Source organism: Rattus norvegicus, chromosome 4 (assembly GCF_036323735.1).
Source record: "Rattus norvegicus strain BN/NHsdMcwi chromosome 4, GRCr8, whole genome shotgun sequence".
Lineage (NCBI taxonomy): Eukaryota > Metazoa > Chordata > Mammalia > Rodentia > Muridae > Rattus > Rattus norvegicus.
The window spans coordinates 68,903,465-68,924,386 of record NC_086022.1 but is presented as its reverse complement, the minus strand read 5'-3'; the positions used below and the strand labels follow the sequence as shown (position 1 = coordinate 68,924,386).

General features: G+C 38.5%; 1 protein-coding gene across 8 annotated transcripts in view; it reads left to right on the top strand.

Moving 5' to 3' along the window:
• Nucleotides 1-20,922, top strand: part of Kdm7a (lysine demethylase 7A) — a 126,717-nt gene that overhangs the window by 68,593 nt on the left and 37,202 nt on the right. For all 8 annotated transcript variants that reach the window (XM_063286832.1, XM_063286833.1, XM_063286827.1 and 5 more), the window contains one exon: nucleotides 16,545-16,630. In XM_063286832.1, coding sequence (XP_063142902.1) covers nucleotides 16,545-16,630 — 86 coding nt within the window. The remainder of the gene's footprint in view (nucleotides 1-16,544; nucleotides 16,631-20,922) is intronic.

Genomic DNA, 20,922 nt, shown 5'->3' with positions numbered 1-20,922 from the left:
CTGAGCTAAATCCCCAACCCCTGGAATAATTTTTAAAAGTTGTAGACACTATAATTAATAATGATGTCTTAGTATTAATATAAACCTAAGTGAGCATGTATTTTCCTATAAGAAGACAAGAGGTCGATTATTGAACTTGTGGGTTACTTTTTAATTCTTAACTTCTTTTTTGGTAGGGGTAGGACAAGGTCTTGCTGTGCTTGTCATGTTCTTCCTGCTTCCGCTTCCTGAGTATGGGCCAACTTCTTTCCTTGATAGGACAGTTACCCTTAGGGGAGACAGGGCTTTTTAATTAAACCTTCTGTTGACTGTCGCTGTACTAAAATCTTAACTATTAGTTTGGAGTTGATTTCTGCTTGTTTACTTTTTTTTTGTCACTAGTGTTCTTCCATATTTAATTGAGTTTTCTGTTCTTTTCTTTTTGAAGTGAGTTGGAGGACTTGAAATAAGAACAGAACAGGTGTAACCGTCTGTGACAGGAGCTTTAGTGGCTTCAGGCACAGAAACTCAAGCTCCTTTGCACAACTTTTGAACAGCTGGTGGGTGCTGCTCTTACAGCTGCTGAGTACTAAGGCTTTTGTTCTCTGTCGTTGTTGTTGTGGTTGTTTTAAAGACAGGGTTCTCTTTGTTGCCCTGGCTATCCTGGACTCACTTTGTAGACCAGGCTGGTCTCGAACTCACAAGAAAGAGATCACCTACCTCTTGCTTGCTGAGCAGTGGGGATAAGGGTGTGTTTTGTTCTTTAGGCACTGCATTTTATTTCTGTAGTCAACCATGAATTTTCCATTCAAGACAGCTCATGTTTCTTATCCAGTATAGTGTGATTTAATGCTAATTTATGATTTTTCTGTGAGTGCGCTGGTCCGTTTATTTATTTATCTATTTATTTATTTATATTTTATTTTATTTAATAGAGAATAGTGTTTCGAAGTCAAGATCTGGTTGGCTGTAAACTTGATGTCTGGGCTTTCTCAGTGGACAGAGTTAGGAAATACAGTGTCATCCACAGGCATGCACCTTTATTTTTAGACCTTCTTGTCCCACATACAATACAGACCATAAGCTTTCACAGTGGTACCTAACAGCACAGGGCTCCTTTTAGTTTTTCTCTTTCTCACTATTACTTTTTCTTTTTCTTTTTTTTTTCTAGTAGTGGGAAACTTAGCTCTTATCTAAAACATTCTTATTTGTTGAATCTTAGTACATGTATAATTGAGTCCTAGAATTACTAACCTATCCCCTCGTGAGAAACAAATTTGATAGATAGATTACATTTTTATATAGTTGCTTTTAGCTTTACAACATTTAGTAAAAATTATTGTATAGCATTGTTTTAATTTTTTTCAGGTATGTAAAACATTATTCAATGATCCCGAGAAGTCAGTTATATGAGAGATAAACTCACTGCCTCCCCATCCCTTCTATAGTCTCTCATTTCTCTCTTCGTTCTAATCCTTTCCTATCCACCCCTTTTAAAAGTCACTTTGGCTTTTGTTTTTCCTTGAGACGGTCTCACTATGTAGGCCAGGCTGGCCTTGAAATAGAGATCCATTTCTGTGCTCTCAGCACTTGGGACCCTGAGGCAGGTGGATCTCTGAGTTCAATGCCAGCTAAGGCTATATAGTGAAAGTGTCCCCCCTGCTCCCTTCCCTTCCCCTCCCCCACCCCATCATGTGTGCATGCCACCCTCCCCAGTCCTAGGACTTTTAAATTTGATTTAAAGATTAAAAAACAAAACAAAACAAAACAGTTCACATGTAACAGTATTTTGCCTTCATTTATGTATTTGTATGTTTGGTTCCTTGGAGGCTAGAAGGGACAATGTTGTCTCCCCTACCCTGAACTGGAGTTAATGGACAGTTGCTCGATACTATATGGGTGTTGGGAACTTAACTCATGTCCTCTGTAAGAGGTGCTCTTAACGAATGAGCCACATCTCCAACCCCAGGTTTGCTTTTTTAATGACAGTTTCATGTGTTCTAGATTGGTCTCAAACTTGCTGTATAGCTGATGGCCTTGAATGTCTGACCCTCTGGCCGAGATTTTTCACTACACTTGGTTTAGGTGGTGTTGGGATTTCACCCAGGGCTTTGTGAAAACTAGGCAAGCATTCTAGTAACTGAGCTGTATCACTAACCTAACCCCAGTTTATCTTTCTTGCATGCATGCATGGATGTGCGTGCTAAGGATTGAACCCAGGGCTTCACAAATTCAAAATCCATTGTCGACTAATGAATAGCATCTCTAGCTCTTGTGTTTTCTTTTAACTTAATTATATATGGGTGATGATGGCACACACCTTTATTCCCAGCACTCAGGAGGCAGAGGCAGGTAGAAATGTGTATGAGTTTAGGCCAGCCTGGTCTACAGAGTGAATTCCAGCACAGCCAGGGCTACGTAGTGAAATCAGGTCTTGAAAAATTAAACCAATCAACCAACCAACCAACCAACCAACCAACCAACCCTCCCTTAATCCAACCAACCAAACAAACCAACCAATCACTACCAACAAAAACTCTTAAATTATGTTATTTATTTATTTTGTGTGTATGTGCATGTGTGTGAGCATGCGTGTTCTGTGGTGTATGTACCTGTGGAGGTCTGATGACTTGTGGAATTGGTTCTCTTCTCCAACTAGGTGGGGTCCAGGGATTGAGCTCAGGTGGTCAGGCTTTTTATACAAGCCTTTACACATTATTTTACTTTTCCCAGGCTTGGAATCAAAAACCAGAGTCTTATACATACTATGCATCTTCTTTTTTCCTTTTTTTTTTTTTTGGAGCTGGGGACCGAACCCAGGGCCTTGCGCTTCCTAGGCAAGCGCTCTACCACTGAGCTAAATCCCCAACCCCCTTTTTTCCTTTTTTTAAAAAACAAAACAAACAAACTTTGCTGTATAATTTCCCACGTTCAGTTTGAAGAAGTTTGTCTTATTTTTTAAATCTCTGAAACCACATAACCTTTATGTGAATCTTTTGGGTCTTATTCTACTTCTCAGATGTAGTTTATAGTGTTTTGTAGTTACTAATAGCACTCTTATATTTATATATAGTAACTACCTTGTGTATATATGTATTTTCATATTGTTGGAGATCCATCTTTAGATTGTCAGTAATGGTAAATGGAGTTACAGCTATAATCCTGTCTACTCGGCAGAAGCAGAAGGATTGCAAGTTCAAGACTAGTCTGGGTAACTGAGTTAGATCCTGTCTCAAAACAACAAACAAAACCAAAACAAAGAGGCTAAGGAGGCCCTGGGTTCTGTCCCACTGCTCTCACTGCCATCACCCTCCCTGCAGAGAATGGCACATACATTGCTTTGTTACCATTACTATATTTCTTCCTGGTAATTAGACCAGTCTGAATTACCACCAACATTGTGTGGATCTCACCGTGTAGCCCAAATTATTTTGAAACTATTTAGCCCAGAGTGATTTTGAACGGAGATCATTCTGACTCTACCAGAGGACAGGCCTGTGCCTCCATGCCTGGCTTCTGTGAGTTTTTAAGCTCTCTTGGTATATTAGGGATACTAGCCTTTTGTGGCAGTTGTGAATAGTTTCTTCCACCGTTCAGCTTGTTGTTCAGCTGTCTTCAGTTTGTTGTGGTGATTTTAGAACCACGGAAACAAAGTTTTAAGTTATATAGTCACATTTATCAATCTTTTCTTTTAGTTAGCTCTGGACTTTGAGTTTATTTTTTTAAGCATCCAGATTTCCTTTCTTTTCCTTTTTAATTAAAATGTCTGTCTCAAGCAGCTTTGGTTTCAGCAGTATAAAATTATAATTTTTTTTTCTTTTTCTTTTTTTCGGAGCTGGGGACTGAACCCAGGGCCTTGTGCTTGCTAGGCAAGTGCTCTACCACTGAGCTAAATCCCCAAACCCATAAAATTGTAATTTAATTTAATTATTTCCTTAAATGGCACTGTAAAACTCCATATTGGTAGGCTAGGGAGATGGTTCAGCTGCTTGTGCTCCGAAAGACCCAAGCTCTATTTCAAGCCTCCATGTCAAATGGCTTACAACCATCATAACTTTGGCTTCTGGAACTTTAACACTTCTGACTTGCACAGGCACTTGTAGTCACACGCACACATCTACATCTGCAAATAATTATTAAAAAGAATAAAAACAAAACTTTAGGAAATCCATTTTGGGGCTGGAGAGATGGCTAAGTGGTTAAGAGCACTTGCTGTTCTTTCAGAGGATTAGGGCTTGGTTCCCAGCTCCCATGTGGCACCTTACAACTGCCTGTAACTACAGGAGATCTGATGCCTTCTTCTGGTCCTGTGAACATCAGGCATGCAGGTGGTACACATACATATACACAGAAATTCACACATACCATAAAATAAATAATATACAAATAGATAAAATCTTTTTTAGAAAGTCTGTATCAACTCCAGTGGTTTAAGATGCTAAAACCTTGCATGCATGGTTTGTTGCATACAAACATACATACATACATACATACATACATACATACATGGCTGAAAATTCCATGTGTGGTTGATTCTGTTCGTATACATTCTGTTCCACTAGTCTCTTTGTCTATTTCTGTAACAGCAGTACACTGTTTAAATTGCAGGGGCTTTTATAGTGTTTTTAAGTCTAATAAGGCCAGTCTTCATAGTTATTGTCTTCAATGTTTTTCTGACTGTTCTTAGAGATTTAGATTTTTTATGTGAATGTTACTATTTACTAACCTAAATTTTAATTTTTTTTAAAAAAAAGACTTTTTAAAAAATTCATCTATGTGTGTATGCCCGAGGAGGCCAAGAGAGGATGTGAGATTCCCTGGGAGTTGGAGTTTTAGGCAGTTGTAAGCAGTCCAGTGTGGGGGCTGAGAATTTAGCATGGAAAAGCAGTAAGTGCTCCCATTAAACCATCTCTTCAATCTAAGAACTTGCTTAGTTTTATTTAAAAAAAAAACCAAAACCCTTATTTGCTATTTTTATTGAGATTACATTAAATTTATAAATTTAACAGTAAGCTGATATTTTATAATGTTGAGTCATTTTCTCTAAGTAAAACACTATAACATAACACTTTTGTGTCTGTTAGATCTTTCTTGTATAGATTTTTTTCATTTGCTAAGATTATTCCTAAGTATTTTTTTTTAATTTTTTAAAGATTTACTTATTTATTTATTTTATGTATGTGAGCACACTGTCCCACATACTTCAGACACACCAGAAGACGGCATTGGATTCCATAATAGATGGTTGTGAGCCACCATGTGGTTGCTAGGAACTGGGAATCGAACTCAGGACCTCTCCAACCAATTCCTAAGTATTTAATTTTCTTTACTACTGTTTGAAATGGGGCTTTCTCTTATTTGTTTGGTTATTGTTTGTGTATATGAAGATTCTACTTTTTTTGTTACATTCTTGCTATCTTACTGGAAGAATTGAATTTAAGGGACTATGTAACTCAGTTGCTAGAGTGCTTGCCTAGCATGTGGATTTCCTGAGTTTGAGTTTTCTGTGCACAAAACCCAAGAGTGGTGGTACACACCTATGATCATGGCACTCTGAGAGGCAGAGTCATCAGAAATTCAAGGCCAGTCTTTGCTCCATAGTGAGATTGAGGTCAACTTGTGATAAAATTGACCCTGTTTCAAAACAACAAGCAAAAAAGAAACAAGCAAAAAACAACACCCCTCCCCCCCAACCCTGTTCTAGTCAGGGTTACTATTACTGTGATGAAAGACCACGACCAAAGCAACTTGGGGAGGTAGATGCTTGGGTGAAAGTCTGCTAGCTCAGAGAGCAGAGACAGCACCTTGCTAACGTTCATACTCAACCGACATATCAGAAAAGAAAGCAGGCTTTCCTCTTCTCAGTCTTAAATATCCTTCAACTCAATGTCCCTCCTTTCTACTTCCTTGTGTTCACTCCCTGTCTCCTGGTTGCTTGCTCTGCTTCCTGACCTACTGTTGACTTTATTTAGCTCTTGTTTACAGAAAGCTCTTGTGTTAAAGGTGTGTGCTAGGGCTGAGCCACAACAAAATTTTTCTAGTTTACAATCTTGGGGTTCACAATGTGATCAAATACCCTGTAATAGTCACTGAAGGAAACCAGGACAGGAACTCAGTCCTCACTGTGCCAGTTTCTGTTGGATGGTCCCCTAGGATTCCAATTGCAGTCACCGTGATGTATTTCCTAGGAGTACAGACTTCGATGCCAGCTCTGTAGTGTGTACATCTGTAGTCACTTCATAAGCAGGAGATATGCATCTATCTGTTCTTCAGTTCACATGGGTAGTGAGTGTCAGTATGCTGCCTCCTTGTCTCCAAGTAAGAAGCACAAGTGAGAGATTGCTAACTTTGATAATAGAGAAAGCACTCAGAAGATTATAGTACAGCAAAGGTGGGGCGGGGGCGAGGGCGGGGGCAGGGGAGCAATACTCATGGAAGTGAAGTGAAATTGGGTATTAACTGCAGCAACAAAAAAATTACCTTGATGCTGCTTACTGTGGAAGGACTATAGATGAAGCCAGAGTCATTTAGTGAAGGCACACTCACAGCAGTGCTTTAACTCTTAGTATGAAAGATACATTAGTTTTATTGTGGTTCTATATAAGCAACAATATCAGCATTTTTTTTAAAGTTAAATTATTTTGAGAAAAGAGGACACCTAAACTGTGCCATTCTTGCAGGGAGGCTTAGAGGTGGCTTCCAGAACTAGTAGAACCAGAGTTGGGGAGCAGCAGCATGCACTCATGCATTTTTAATGTTTTGATAAATTTATAAAGGTCGTGGAGTAATTGCAATTTCCACCATTGAGTATTAAAATAGCTTTGCATAGTTCTGCTTAGGTGGTTATGTGGGCATGAGAGCCCACATTATCAGCAGCATGTGTGAGAAGTCAGAGGACAATTTTTGGGATTTGATTCTTGGCTTCCTTCTTGCCGACACTTGAGCTTTTGGATAATTCTCTTGTCTCTACCTTCCATTTTACTGTAGGGTTGCTGGCATTGTAAATGCATGTTACTGAAATTTAACTTTTCACGTATGGGTTCTGGAGATCACATTTGAGTTGCCAGGCATGTGCAAGAAGCACCTTTTAACTCCTGAGCTATCTTCATAGTCCAACATGGTTATTATTATGATCTTGCCCTACCATATTAGGCAGGGTTCTTTAGAGGGACCAGAACCAATAGAATGTAAATATGTTATTAAAGGGGACTTATTTGATTGACTAACACAATAGGGGCTGGGGAATCCAGTAACTACTGTCTGCATGCTGGAGGCCCAGAGAGCCAAGTAGTTATTTAGTTCACAAAACTGAACGTCTCAGCAGACCCATTCTGATGCTGGAGGCCCACAAGTTCTTTTCTAGAGAGTCTAGTATTTGAGCACTGTGAAAGACCAAGGAAGCTAGAGTCTGATGACAGTGAAGCATGACAGTAGTTGATGATAGGCACTTGGAAAAAGTGAAGACAGCCAGTGTCACTGTATTTTCCTTGGCCCTCTTTATTTAGATTAGGGGACCTATTGGGAGGTCTTTGAAAGTGGGTCTTTCTCTCTTTGTTAATGCTCCCTCGAGACACACGGATATATATCTATATATATCTACATATAGATATAGATATCTCTCTATCTCTCTATCTCCTGGGTAATCCCACATCCTGTCAAGTAGACAGTGAAGGTTAACCACCACAGCCTCCATGCAAAACATAGACTGCACATATTCTTACATTTGCCAGGTCTGGATCATTTGACCCTCTAGTGGAAATTAACAGTTACCCAGTGGACTTTGAGAAAGCGATGAGCGGCTTCAATATATAAGCAAGTAGAAAAATCCTCCCTTCATACACATCGTATGCTTTATATCTTGCCTTGACTTTTGTGTTTTGAAATAGAACATTCTAATGTTTGCTGGACAGTTAGTACCAACCACTCTTTTTGCTGTTGATGAACACTTATTGTTTGTATTTTTACTGAAGTTCTTTTATTTTATGGGTCCTATGTGAAATTTCATGTAGGAATATTTATTATGAATTATGTCAAGATCTCTATGTTCCAAACCCTACTCTGATTTATCCTTCTTCCAGAATGGAGAAGCATGCCATAAGTATTGTTTTCTTATTCAAGGTAAATGCTATCTTAGCTGATGTCTTAACAGAAATTCACCCATGAATGCTTTTGCTTGGCTCAGCCATTTCTTTTAGGAAACATGCCTTGGGACTGTTACTTACAAATCAGAAAGGTTAGCATAAAGACTCACTATCTTCTTTAGTTGACTCCTATCCTTTGTAGCTGACTGAATCACAAATTGTCTTAGAAGAGTCTTTTACTTGTTATCTTTTATTTCATGGTGTTGTCTCTCAGCTTTGTGTATATTAAACTTTATGAAGGTATCAGTTCTAAAAAAAAATATAGCTATTCTTTCTATACTCAATAGTATACTACTCTATACTCATTAGAAATGAAGCTGCAACTGGACTGAAACTTTTCTAATGGCTGTAGTTTATTTTAAAAAGTCGATTTATAGCCAGACGTGGCAGTTCATGCTTGTAATCTCCAGCATGTAAGAGGTTGAAGTAGGAGGGTTGTCACAAGTTTGAGCCCAGCCTGGTGTGCAGTGTAAGCCATTGTCTCAGTGGGGGAAAGCTGGGTTTGGTGACACTCGACTTTCAATTATAGTACTTGTAAGACAGAGGTTGCTGGGTCTCTTTGAATTTGAGACAAAGTTCAGGCTAGCCAGGGTTATATAGTATGTCCTTGTTTCACATTACAACCAATAAACGAATAAATAAATAAATAAATAAATAAAGCCAAAAATATTAACAATCACCCTATTTCTATTTATAATCTATTTACCAGTATTCTTTTTATTAGCAATGTTTGGAAAACCAAGATAATATATTGACAATTGGAGGTATACCAAAGGAAACATAATAAATGATTTTTACATAAATATGCAGTGAGTAGGAACATTTTGTTTCTAAATTTGGAGCCAAACCTGAAAAAAAATTAGGAGCTCACACCTTTAATTCCAGAGGCAGGCAGGTCTGTGGTTTAAGGCCAGCTTGGTCTACATAGTAAGCTCCAGGCTACACAGTGAGACCCTGTCTCAAAAATTAAACAAAAAAATGTTAGATCCCATATCATCAGCAAAAATATGAATATTTCAGAAAAAAATTCTCGAAAGAAAATTTAGTTTGTTTCCCTTCATACTCATTTTACTTCACTTCCCTTTTTATATTTGCAAAATGTATCTTCTGTTTTTTAAGAGACAGGCTATGTAACTCTGGCTGACCTGGAACTTGATAAACAGACTAGGCTGATCTCAAGACTGGGAGGTCTGTTTGCCTCTGCCTCTGGGAGCCCCAGATCAAAGGTATGTGCCGCCACACCTAGCTCAATGCACATTTAAATGTCTAAGGTAGTAGACCAGACTAGCATCTCCTGTTCTGTTTAGCATTCCTGCTTTATGCCAGTCGATAAGAATTTTGTATGGATGGACTTTGAGGTGGAATTGTGTAGATTGGTCTGAATAGGAGATGCTGAATTGTGTGTGAATAATAGCTGTATGGAGCCTAAAGCCTAATCGCGGAAGGAACAGTTTTCGTAGAAAGTAGTTGTGCATCGACATTGTACTGGCCTCTCTGGTAGGACTTCAGATTAATAGTTCCCCAGTGCCATTCTCTGCCAAGCTGGCTGCAAAAGAATCACCTGGGGAGCTTGTTAAAATAAAGATTGGGCTACCTGTTAACTCTCCCTGTAGATTGACAGTGGGTTTAGGAGTGTGTGTGTGTGTGTGTGTGTGTGTGTGTGTGTGTGTGTGTATGTGTGTATGTGTGTACATGCACATGCATGTGTATTTGTATGGAACCCTGAGATTGATGTTGAGTATCATCCTCAGCCATTCTTTACATTATCTTTTAAGACAGGGCTCACTGAACCCAGAGCTCGCCAACTCAATGAGACTGTGACCATTGAGTCCCAGGGTTACTATCTCCACCCCTCACACTGGGATTAGAAGTATATACCATAGTGCTTAGCTTGTTCTGGGGAGGGGGGTCTGACTTGGTCCTCATGCTTGCATGTTAAAAGTACTTCACAGATTGAGCCATCTTCCCACCCACCCCCTTTCTTGAAACAAGCAGTTCTCAATGCAGATTTCAGCTGCAGAAGACTGTGCAGAAGGCTGCAGTTAGCTCTCTTCTCCAGTTTACATCCATTATGTTTTCTTTCCTAGATGCCTCAGAATTGCTACCAGTTTATTGCAGTGTGTGTGTGTGTGTGTGTGTGTGTGTGTGTGTGTGTGTGTGTGGACATAATAGACTATCTGCACCTGGATTTGTTGCTTTTCAGGAAGATCTTCTCATGTCTCCTCCTCTGTAACTCTATCCTGTAACTTCCTTCTTTGGGAAGGCTGCGTAGTAGCAATTGGAAAAGATCCACCGGGGATCCTAATGGGTTATGGGCATTAGGAGTCACAGTCCGATTGTTACGGGGGTTAGAAACACTTCTTTTTGAATGTTCATTTTCTAAATCTTGAATTTTACAAGGAACTGTTCTCATCAAGCATTTCATGGATTTCTAGATTCATACAAAGTTTTACATTTTTTTCCTTGATGTGATTAGGTAGAAATCAGTAGTCATAAATACATAATGAGGGGCTGGAGAGATGGCTCAGGGGTTAAGAGCCCTTGCTATTTTTGCACAGGACCTAAGTTTGGTTTCCAGCACTTAGGTTAGGTGACTATAACCACTGGTAACTCCAGCTCCAGGGTTTTGGTACCCTCTTCTAGTCTCTGCAGGCACCTACACCACATACAGAATAAGAGTAAAAATTAAGGTCTAGAGAGATATCTCAGCAGTTAAGAGCACTTCCAGAGGACCCGAGGTTTTTCCTACCACTCGCAACTGTGTAATTCTAGTCCTAGGGAACCTGATGCCCTCTTCTGGACTTTAGGCATTGCATACACATGATACACAGTACATGTGCAGACAAAACACTCATACCTCTAAGATAAGTGAGTAAATATTTAAATAAATACTAAAAACTACAGGGAATTGAGCTTGCATCACCTGCCTACAATCCTAGGTAGATAAATGGAGGATCAGGAGTTCAGGGCATAGCCTCAGCTACATAAAACCAAAAATTTAAAGCCAAACCATACTAAAATATATGAAGTCAGCAGCATGAAGAAGGCATCATGTGATAGAATCAGCTACAAACAGGGATTCTAAATTTTCAGGCTCTATTGCTATTTTATTTTCTGTGGTTACAGGAGGGGTGTGTATGTGTGTGGAGTGGTTAGACAGAAGAAGGCAGAGGGCAGAGGGCAAATTATACCAAAATCCTGCTCTACAAAACATTTCTTTTTTTTGGTTCTTTTTTTCGGAGCTGGGGACCGAACCCAGGGCCTTGCGCTTCCTAGGCAAGCGCTCTACCACTGAGCTAAGTCCCCAACCCCTACAAAACAATTCTTACCATGTATATTTCACTGTAATACCTGTAAGAGATACTTATATTCGTGTCTCTGTTAATGACTTACTTTCCTATTCACTGTGCCCAAACACATATTGACAAGAAGCTGCAGAAGCTGGGGTGTAGATTGGTAAGTCGTAGTGAGGAGTATTAGCCTGAGAGGTAGAATGGCTAGTGGAATGACTACCTGGCAGTGAAAAACAGCAGAACTTTGTGGTGCTTTGGAAGTGTTTCCTCCTGGAGCATTCTCATGGATATTAGTCCCTCCATAGAAAGTAGTTTATTCCTAAGTCCCATTGCCTTGTACCGCTTGGTCTGTGTGCTCACTCAGTGCCCCATGGACAGCCAAAACAACAAGCACGGGCAATTCTTCATGCTCAACACACACACAGCTAAGGCGTCAACACCTGAACCATTCTATTTTCACACATTCCCTGTGGAATAATATCAGTAGGATTGTGTCAGCAATATTTTCAGAGTGTTTTATATCACAATTCATATACTTTTTACCACCTACCATTTTTTCTCTCACTTCTTTGTTGTTTCCTTTTAAACTGTCTTCTGTTTTTCATCCTTATTAGTGAAGATGTTCTTAGCTGGTTAGAAAGCCATAAGACAGTTGAGAATATGAACCCGGCTGTTAGATGTAGGAAAAGTGTTTCATATTATGGGAAATTATGAAGCAGCGGAATTGGGTTTGTGTTATGTCCATAATTGTCCCAAGACCTAACCTGATTCTAGATTTAAACGGTGAAAGAAAATAAGATTATGCTATCCAGGAGGAAGAATTTGCTCTGGGTTTTGAAGATGAGGTAGGGTATGGCTACTTGGTGCTAAATGGAAAATGATTTGAAGAAAGTTTAATGGAATCCACTGTAATAGGCTCTTAAAAGAATTTGACCACCTACTCTTACAGCTCCAAGAGTAGAGAATATAAATGGGTGCATTATCCAAGAGGTAGAAAAAAATGTTTGGCAGATCCTGGTAAATCCTGGTTAGTCATTAATTCAATTCTGTTTTCAAGACTCCATTTCTCTACCCACCACCCCTACCCCCTCCAGCCAACTAAGCAACAATTTCAGAAGATAAAACAATAGAAAGGGCTAACGTTGTCACCACCACACTCACTAAATGGCTGTGAGAGTGTTCATTGATGGAAACTATTCAGCAAAGGTCATATTGTCACCCCTGTAGACACACACAGCGGTGTAGTAACAGTGAATTTTCTGCTGTTAGGAAAATTGTGACAGCTTGTATAGGAAGGAAAATTTAAAAAGAAAAATAAATGGAGACGAGACTAAAGGTTTTGTGCCAGACTTAAAAAGTTATAAAATGTTGTATTTCAAGTTGTGCATCTCATGAGTCCTGCTACCTTTGTTAGAGAGATTATAGGTTCTTTCAATGAGCAGTAAGGAGGGTGGAGTGGATAGGCTTGATAGAACTGAAGTGTGTTGGTTAAGAAACATTCTATTTTTTTTTTTTTTTTTTGGTTCTTTTTTTTTGGTTCTTTTTTTCGGAGCTGGGGACCGAACCCAGGGCCTTGCGCTTCCTAGGTAAGCGCTCTACCACTGAGCTAAATCCCCAGCCCCGAAACATTCTATTTTAATGTTAAATTTATTTAAAATTTTATTTTGACTCATAAATGGGCCTCTTCAGATTTATTTACTTACTAAATTTACTATTTTTTTCTATGTATGAGTACATTGTACCTCTCTTCAGAAGAGGGCATCGGATCTATTACAGATGGTTGTGAGACACCATGTGATTGCTGAGAATTGAACTCAGGACCTCTGGAAGAGCAGTCAGTGTTCTTAACTGCTGAACCATCTCTCCAGCCTCTAAATTTACTATTTTAAAAATATTTATTTTAGATGTATTAGTTTTTAATATAAATGTATTATAGACATTATGCAGTGCCCACAGAGAATCTGGTGTCAGATTCCCTAGAAGTGGAGGTAGAGACAAGTGTAAGCCTCCATATGAGTACTGGGGGCCTAACCTGGATCCTCTGTAAGAGCATCAAATGCTTTTAACTCAGCTGTCTCTCCAGCCTCCAAATTGACTATTTTTGAATTACCAAATTTGTTAAGTGTTTAGGTATGTTCGGTTAGTTGATGAGAATTGGCTGAAAACTCGAAGACATCACTGGCATATCTTATATTTTATGTTTTAATACACATTATATTATTTTGTTCTTTGAGTGTTTCAGTGTAACCCAGGTTGGCCTTGAACTCACTGTATATTGACGATGACCTTGGGCTTCTGGTCCTTCTTCAGCTGTGTTAGTGCTAGTATTGGAGAGGTGCATCATCACACTAGCTCACTGGCATTTTAATAAGCAGATAGATGAGATGAGGTGTAGTGAGAATTAGAAACTGCAGAGGGGAACTCATGGGTCTTCGAGAATTAATAGTCAAGTTTTGTCCTAGATATTCTTAACTAATTGGAATATCCTTGGCTTCTCTTTTTCCCTAAGTATTGTGGGAGTCACTTTTGTGCTAATAGGTGTGTGCCATGACATGTCTTTTTTTTCTTGTTTTTCTTGTTTTAAATTTAATAGATTAATTTGTAGAAGTTTTAAAAAGTTACATGTGTCTGATACAGGTTTATGCATGTTGAATGCAGTGCCCATAGAGGGTGGAAAAGGACGCTTGGCTTCTCTGAAGCTGGAATTACAGGAAGTTTTGACCTGTCTAACATGGGTGCTAACATGGGTGCTAACATGGGTGCTAACATGGGTGCTGTGAACCAATTTGGGCATCTCTGTAGTTCTCTCACCAACTGCTGAGCCATTTCTCCAGCCTAATTTGTAGAATTTGCTCATGTAGTTTTTCATTGAATATTCATTTCTCCATGGGATTCTATTATGAGAATGTACTGTAATTTTATTGTAGATAGACTATCATAAGTAGGTTGGCTATGAGCATAAAGGTAGGTGTGTACTTCATGTGCTTTGTTCTCTAAAATGGCTGTTCATATTCATATTGACCACACAGCTTTCCTCTCCGTGACTTTAGAGGAGATAATTACATTTTGGGTATAATTTCTTTGGTGAGTATCTTCTTTGGAATGTCCTTTATTCTGACTTATGTTTGCCCTTTTTCATAAAATTGTAATTTAGTGAACTGAAGTTACTTTAATATGGCCTAAATGACCAGTTTCTCCTCTTGTAAGTGCTGCTTGTTTAAGATGAACTTTCTACCACTCAACCTTACTTGCAGTGCTATTCTGTAAAATGTTTGTACTGAGGTTTATCATCTCATTAAACTTCTTCTTTTCTGTCTTTGAGATAGGGTATCACTATCTTGACCAGGCTGGCTTCAGAGTCACAGAAATCCATCTGCCTTTGTCTCTTAAGTGCTGGGATTAAAGGTGTGTGCTATCATGCCTGGCAACTACAGTGCTTTTTTTTTTTTTTTTGGTTCTTTTTTTTTCCGGAACTGGGGATCGAACCCAGGGCCTTGAGCTTCCTAGGCAAGTGCTCTACCGCTGAGCTAAATCCCCAACCCCACTACAGAGCATTTTTACATTGTAAAAACATACCTGGGGTTGGGGATCTAGCTCAGTGGTAGAGCGCTTGCCTAGGAAGCGCAAGGCCCTGGGTTCGGTCCCCAGCTCCAGAAAAAAAGGGAAAAAAAAGAAAAAAAAAAAAAGAAAAGAAAAACATACCTGATTTTTTTTCTTTTTCCCATGCAAATAAATGAGACATTATAGAACCTTTCATTAAAAAGTCTATCCTGTTTGTTTGCTCTGCAGTGACCCTTCTACATTCCCTTATGCCTAAGTGTCCCTGTGGATATGGATCTGTACTTGGGGAACACTGACATATCTAGTTTGAATGGTCTTTAAAATAAATGTTCAGATATAGTAGAACTTTGTTTTATCTTCTATGAATACTTGGCTATCTTGTGTATTCTCGGCCTTTTTCATTTCTACATTTATTTTAGAATCATGTTTAGAATGTGTTTCAGGTTCCATATTCTTTGAATTGAAATTTATTAGTCATTTTCAGAAGAATTTAATTTTTAAAAAGATTTATTTATGTGTAGAAGAGTATTTATTTTTGGAAAATCAAACTCTGGTCTTCTGGAAGAGCATCAGTGATCTCAACTACAGAGACATCCCTCCAGCCCAGATTCTTTCCTTTTAAGTTTCATGCAGTAGCTTTTGTCAGTTCTTGAAATTATTTTCTGTGCTATTAGACGCCTTTTCAAAAAGTCCTTGGTTGTGTCTGTCTGTAGTGCTTTGTATATATAGTTTCTCCAACAGTGTCAAATTTTAAAATCTTAAAAATAAATAAGATCTTTAGTCCATTTTGAAGTGAATTTTATGTTGGATAACCAATGCTGGATAAGTGCTGGGTTTGTTCTAGCTTTGTTCTCCATGGGAATGTCCAGTGTTCCTTGTACTAGTTGTTTTTGTGGGAATGCCATGTTGTTTCTGCTACTTGGCTCTGTGCATTGAGATTAGGCATTAGGATATTTACACCATTATCCCTTTCTGTTTTGGATTGTTTTTATGTTTTCATATTGTTTTCGGATTGCCTTTTCTAGTTCTGAGTAGAATGTAACCAAAATTTTGGTGGAGCGTGGTGTGTTCTTGGGGTTTATTTTGATATTCTTGGTAACGTTTTTGAAGTGTATATGCTTAGGTCAGTAATGCCAGTCTTCTTCTTTCAAACACATTCATTTAAGGATATACATTTCTACTTGCAAATTCTGCAATAGACAAAATAATTATATAGTACATTCATTGTTAAGATGAAAATAATTCAGAATTTCATTATGACTTACCTTACTTATCATTTTGACTCATCTTATTGGCAGTAATTTCTGAACAATGACATTTACACAGTGCTTGAAGGTTTTATTCTTATAATTGCACTATTTGTGATGTCTCTGCTGTACCTGGGAGTGAATCGCTTCCTGCACATTGGGTTGTGTTTCCCCCCACAATTATTAGCAAGTGTGTGGAGGGAGAAGATAATAAAATTTATTCTTGTGTTTCAGATTTGCTGTTTGAGTTATTGTATATTTCTCAGCTCAAGTCCAGTTGTAATAAGCAAAGCTTTTCCATTTACGTTTTGTTTTTGTCTTAGCTGTGTTGGTGTAGAAGAACATCATGCTGTTGATATTGACTTGTATCACTGCCCCAACTGTGCAGTTCTACATGGTTCTTCCTTAAGTAAGTACTAAATGCTTAAATGAAAAACCTTTGAAACTTAGCATGCGTAAGATGGCACTTTTATTATATAATACCTCCTAAGAACATTAGGAAAGATTTTTTAAAAAATACTTTTTTATGTCTGAAAAAATAATTAATAATTTGAGGCAATCTGTTTTTTAGCCCACACTGGTCCTAAATTTGTGTGTGTGTGTGGTGTGTGTGTGTGTAGTTTTTCAAGACAGCTGCTTTGTGTAGCCTTGGCTGTACTGGAACGCACTCTAGACAGGCTGGCTTCAAACTTGGAGCGGATCCAACTGGTCTCTGCCTCTCAAGTGCTGGGTAAGCCTTTGAATAATTAAATATGCCACAAGAATGAGGGAGAAAAATACTAACATTTTTAATTGCTTGTGTAGAGTTTCTAAACTTAAGTACATCTTTTCAATTTACAAAGCATGTCAAGAAAAGCTTACTTGATTCTAGAAACTTACTGTGACTGATGTTGTATTGGAGCAGTGTGCAAAGTTAAGATTTGACTCTTAATGGTCAGATGCACATTGAATATTTAGGAGAAAATCAGGGTCTTGATAGGTAAAAGAGTGCATGTGTTTACTGAATTTGGATGTCAAAGATTATCTGCTTAAAACTTCTCCCTTTTGCACCCCTAATGTCCATAGAAAGATAGGTATGGAGGGTAAGGCCAGAGCAAGTCTCTGGTGACAGTCTTTTTGGAGAATACAAAGTCAAGGTCAGAATCCTTTTTGTCCACCAGTCTATAGTATACCAGTATTAGAAACAAAACAATATTTTTATTTGGTCTTTTACAGATAGTTCCAAACACTAAATTGAGATGTCATTGTACCATTGTGAGAGAAAATGTTAAAAAGGCTTTGGGGTATAGTTATTTCTTTACAAATTATTGACTGTAAAATATAATTTTTGTGTTCACAAAATTAAAGGAAACAGTAGACTTTGTTATTTTAAAACTAGGAGGGCTAGAGACAGCTCAGCCATTATAGGCTAAGGCTTAGACTCTAATTTCCAGCACCCAGATCACCAAAGCCTATCTCTCCAGCTCCCCTTTCCAGTACTTGGAAGGCAGAGGCAGACACATCTATGGGAGTTCAAGGACAGCCTGGTCTTACATAGTGAGTTACAGGCCAGCCAGAGCTGCATAGTGAGGCTCTGTCTCAAAAACATTCAAAACAAAACAAGGACTTTGGCTGAGGATACTTAGGTGAACATAGGTGGGACGTAGGCAGCCTGCAGCCTCTTTGTTTTCAGTGTGGGGTTTTGTCTCTTTATAGTTTTCTAAGTAGAAACTTCATTATATAAAAATAGCATGGAAAAGAGATGTAGTAACAATTAGACTGATCATTTGTAAGAAATACTAATAATCTTCTTATTAATCTCTTTATAATAGACTGAGGAATTTAAGCTGTAGGAATACATAAGAATACTTTATGTCAAGTACAAGTGACAAATACAGTGTACACCTTTAATTTAGTGCCCCTTGTAGGAATGTTACATGAGTCTTGCTGGTAGCAGTGCTCGTAGCACTGATAATGTATGTTGTGTAAGTTTTGGTTAGGAGTGAGTTGGGAAGAAGTAAACAACACAGTATTTCAGGTGGAACAGAACTAAATTCTATTATATCAGTTTTGGTATAGAATTCAAATATCTGTTCCCCAAATGAGATGATTTGAATTTTATTTATATGAAATAGTTGCTAAGGGGCAGTACTACTTCAAGAGATACACTCTATTTTTCCTATATGATGTCATCTTTTAAAAATCCTACCACACTTGCTAAGTTGATTACACAGACCATAATGGATCACAACTTGCACTTTGAATAAAGATGTTTCAGAGAGATGCTTGCCTATTACTTGGCCCTTAAAGTCCCTCTTCTCTTTAAAGACCTTCATACCAGACACTGGCCATCTTCTGGGCAAACATCCAACTTTGAGTATTCAGAGATGCCCAAGATGCAGTAATCTGTTTTGTCTTGATTTGGTTCATCCCCTCCCTCACTTCTCCTTCCACTTGAACCTGGGTAATTCCTTTTAATTCCTTTCCCTCTGCTATTAAGTGTTTCTTGATATCCAGGGTTTCTTGTTCCTGTCAGAATATCCCAGATGTCTTTATTATGGATGCAATCGAGACATTGTAATGCACAATAAGGTGAATTAGATTATACTTTGCAGTTGTTAAGAACCTTATTGTAAAGCAGAGAGCTGCTCAGCATTTGAATATATATTCTGTCTGCTCCTCAGGCACATGCAACCAAGGCAGACATTTTCTCCCCAGTCCCTGTGACCACTACCAAACTATTCCTTCACTGGCTTCCTCTAAAATAAAATTCAGTCAGCTGTTGTAGTGGTGATTTTATATTTTAAGCTTGTTGGCCAAATAGGACAGTTGCATGCTTCCCTTAATCTATTGGTCAGCCCTTTAGAGGAAGTTATTATAGGTCAAGAGTAAGTACTTGACCTATGTTACCTCCTTCAATATGTGCAAAAATATTTTATGAGATGGTAAATTACCTGATTAAATCATGTGTAGTTATTTGTCAGAGCTGTAGTGTGGACTCATAGTTATCAAGTTATAAATTGAGTATACTTCACTGGTTAATGTGCCCTGCAAAAATTAAAAGGAACCTCTAGGTGGGCATGGTGGCACATGTCTTTATCCCTAGCACTTGGGAGGCAGAGGCAAGTGGATCTCTGAATTCAAGAGCATCATGGTCTGCATAGTGAGTTCCAGGAATGCTAATAGTATGTAAAGAGACCCTGTGTCGAAGAAGGCGGTGGCGGGAAGGGAGGGGGAGGATATCATAGTTTACTTAACAAATAGGCAGCTTTTGTGTTGTTCTACACCCACTTTCCTTGAGGCAGTTTTATGGTATATAAGTATCCTTAAAATAATGCTGTTTGTGTTTTTTTGTTGCTGTGATAAAATTCTATGACCAAGGCGACTTACAGAGGAAAGAGACTTACAGTTTAATTGGGTTTACAGATACAGAAGGTTAGAGTTTCATTATGGCAGAGAGAAGGCATGGCCATGGTGGCAGGTGGAAGGGACAGAGCTGATCATATTTCTATTTACAAGCAGGAGGCAGAGAGAGTGTACTGGGGATGGTGGGAGGCTTGGAACCTCAAGCTGGTTACCAGCAACATATCTCCTCCAACAGGACCATACCTCCTAATCCATCCCTGATAGCCACCAAATGGGGACCAACTATTTAAATATATTTAACATTGGTCCTGATGATAGAATTGAATTTTTCTCTAGTTCTTGTGATAAAGTATCAATATTTTTTAAAAGATCTATACCATGTTCTTTGGTTAAAGATTTGCTTTATATTAGATTGTTGCAGTACCTTTTTCTGGTGAATTTTGTAGCAGAAATAAAGTGATGATTGATAAGTCAAAAAAAATATTTAACAGCCTTTGGTGGCTATTCTCAGTCAAATCACCAGTGTCTTCTAGCATTTCTGGAAATTTATCACAGAAACAGATTTATGTACTTGACTGCTAATCACAATGCTATATGAAGAAAGATTAAGAACAAATGATGTGCTTGTTTTAATTACTTTTTGTTGCTTTGATGAAGCACTATGACCAAGGCAACTTAAGTTTTAATTTTAATTTTAAACTTAAGTGTTTAATTTGGCTAATAGTTTCGAACAGTTTGGAGCCCATGGTGACAGAGCAGAGGAACAGCTGAGGGCTCACATTGTGACAAACACCCATGGGCAGAGCAAGTATGCACTGGGAACTGCAGACTCTCGGAACCTCAAAGCTTGCCCCCCAGTGACATAGCTCATCCAACAAGGCCATACTTTTTCTTTTTTCAGTTATTTTTTCTTTTTTTTTTGGTTCTTTTTTTTCCGGAGCTGGGGACCGAACCCAGGGCCTTGCGCTTCCTAGGTAAGCGCTCTACCACTGAGCTAAATCCCCAGCCCCATTTCAGTTATTTTTTGAAAAAACTTTTTATTCTTTGTGAATTTTACATCATTCATCCCAATTCCTCTCATTTCCCCATCCCTTCATGGCTGCCCTCCACCCCTGCAACTCCCCCCCCCCCTTAGTGAAAACAAAAAATAAAAATAAAAGAGAAAAACAAAATAGAACAAGATCATCTTGCTGTGTGGAAGCTGTGTTGTGTCCCACAGTATACCCTTTTGCCCAAACAGCTTTACATGCAAATGATCATTGCAATGAGTCATTGGTCTGGTTTGAAGCCTCTGGCTTTTGTTATAGTCAGTACTAGATCCTCAACTGGGACTCTTATTGGAAATTCTGCTGTTGT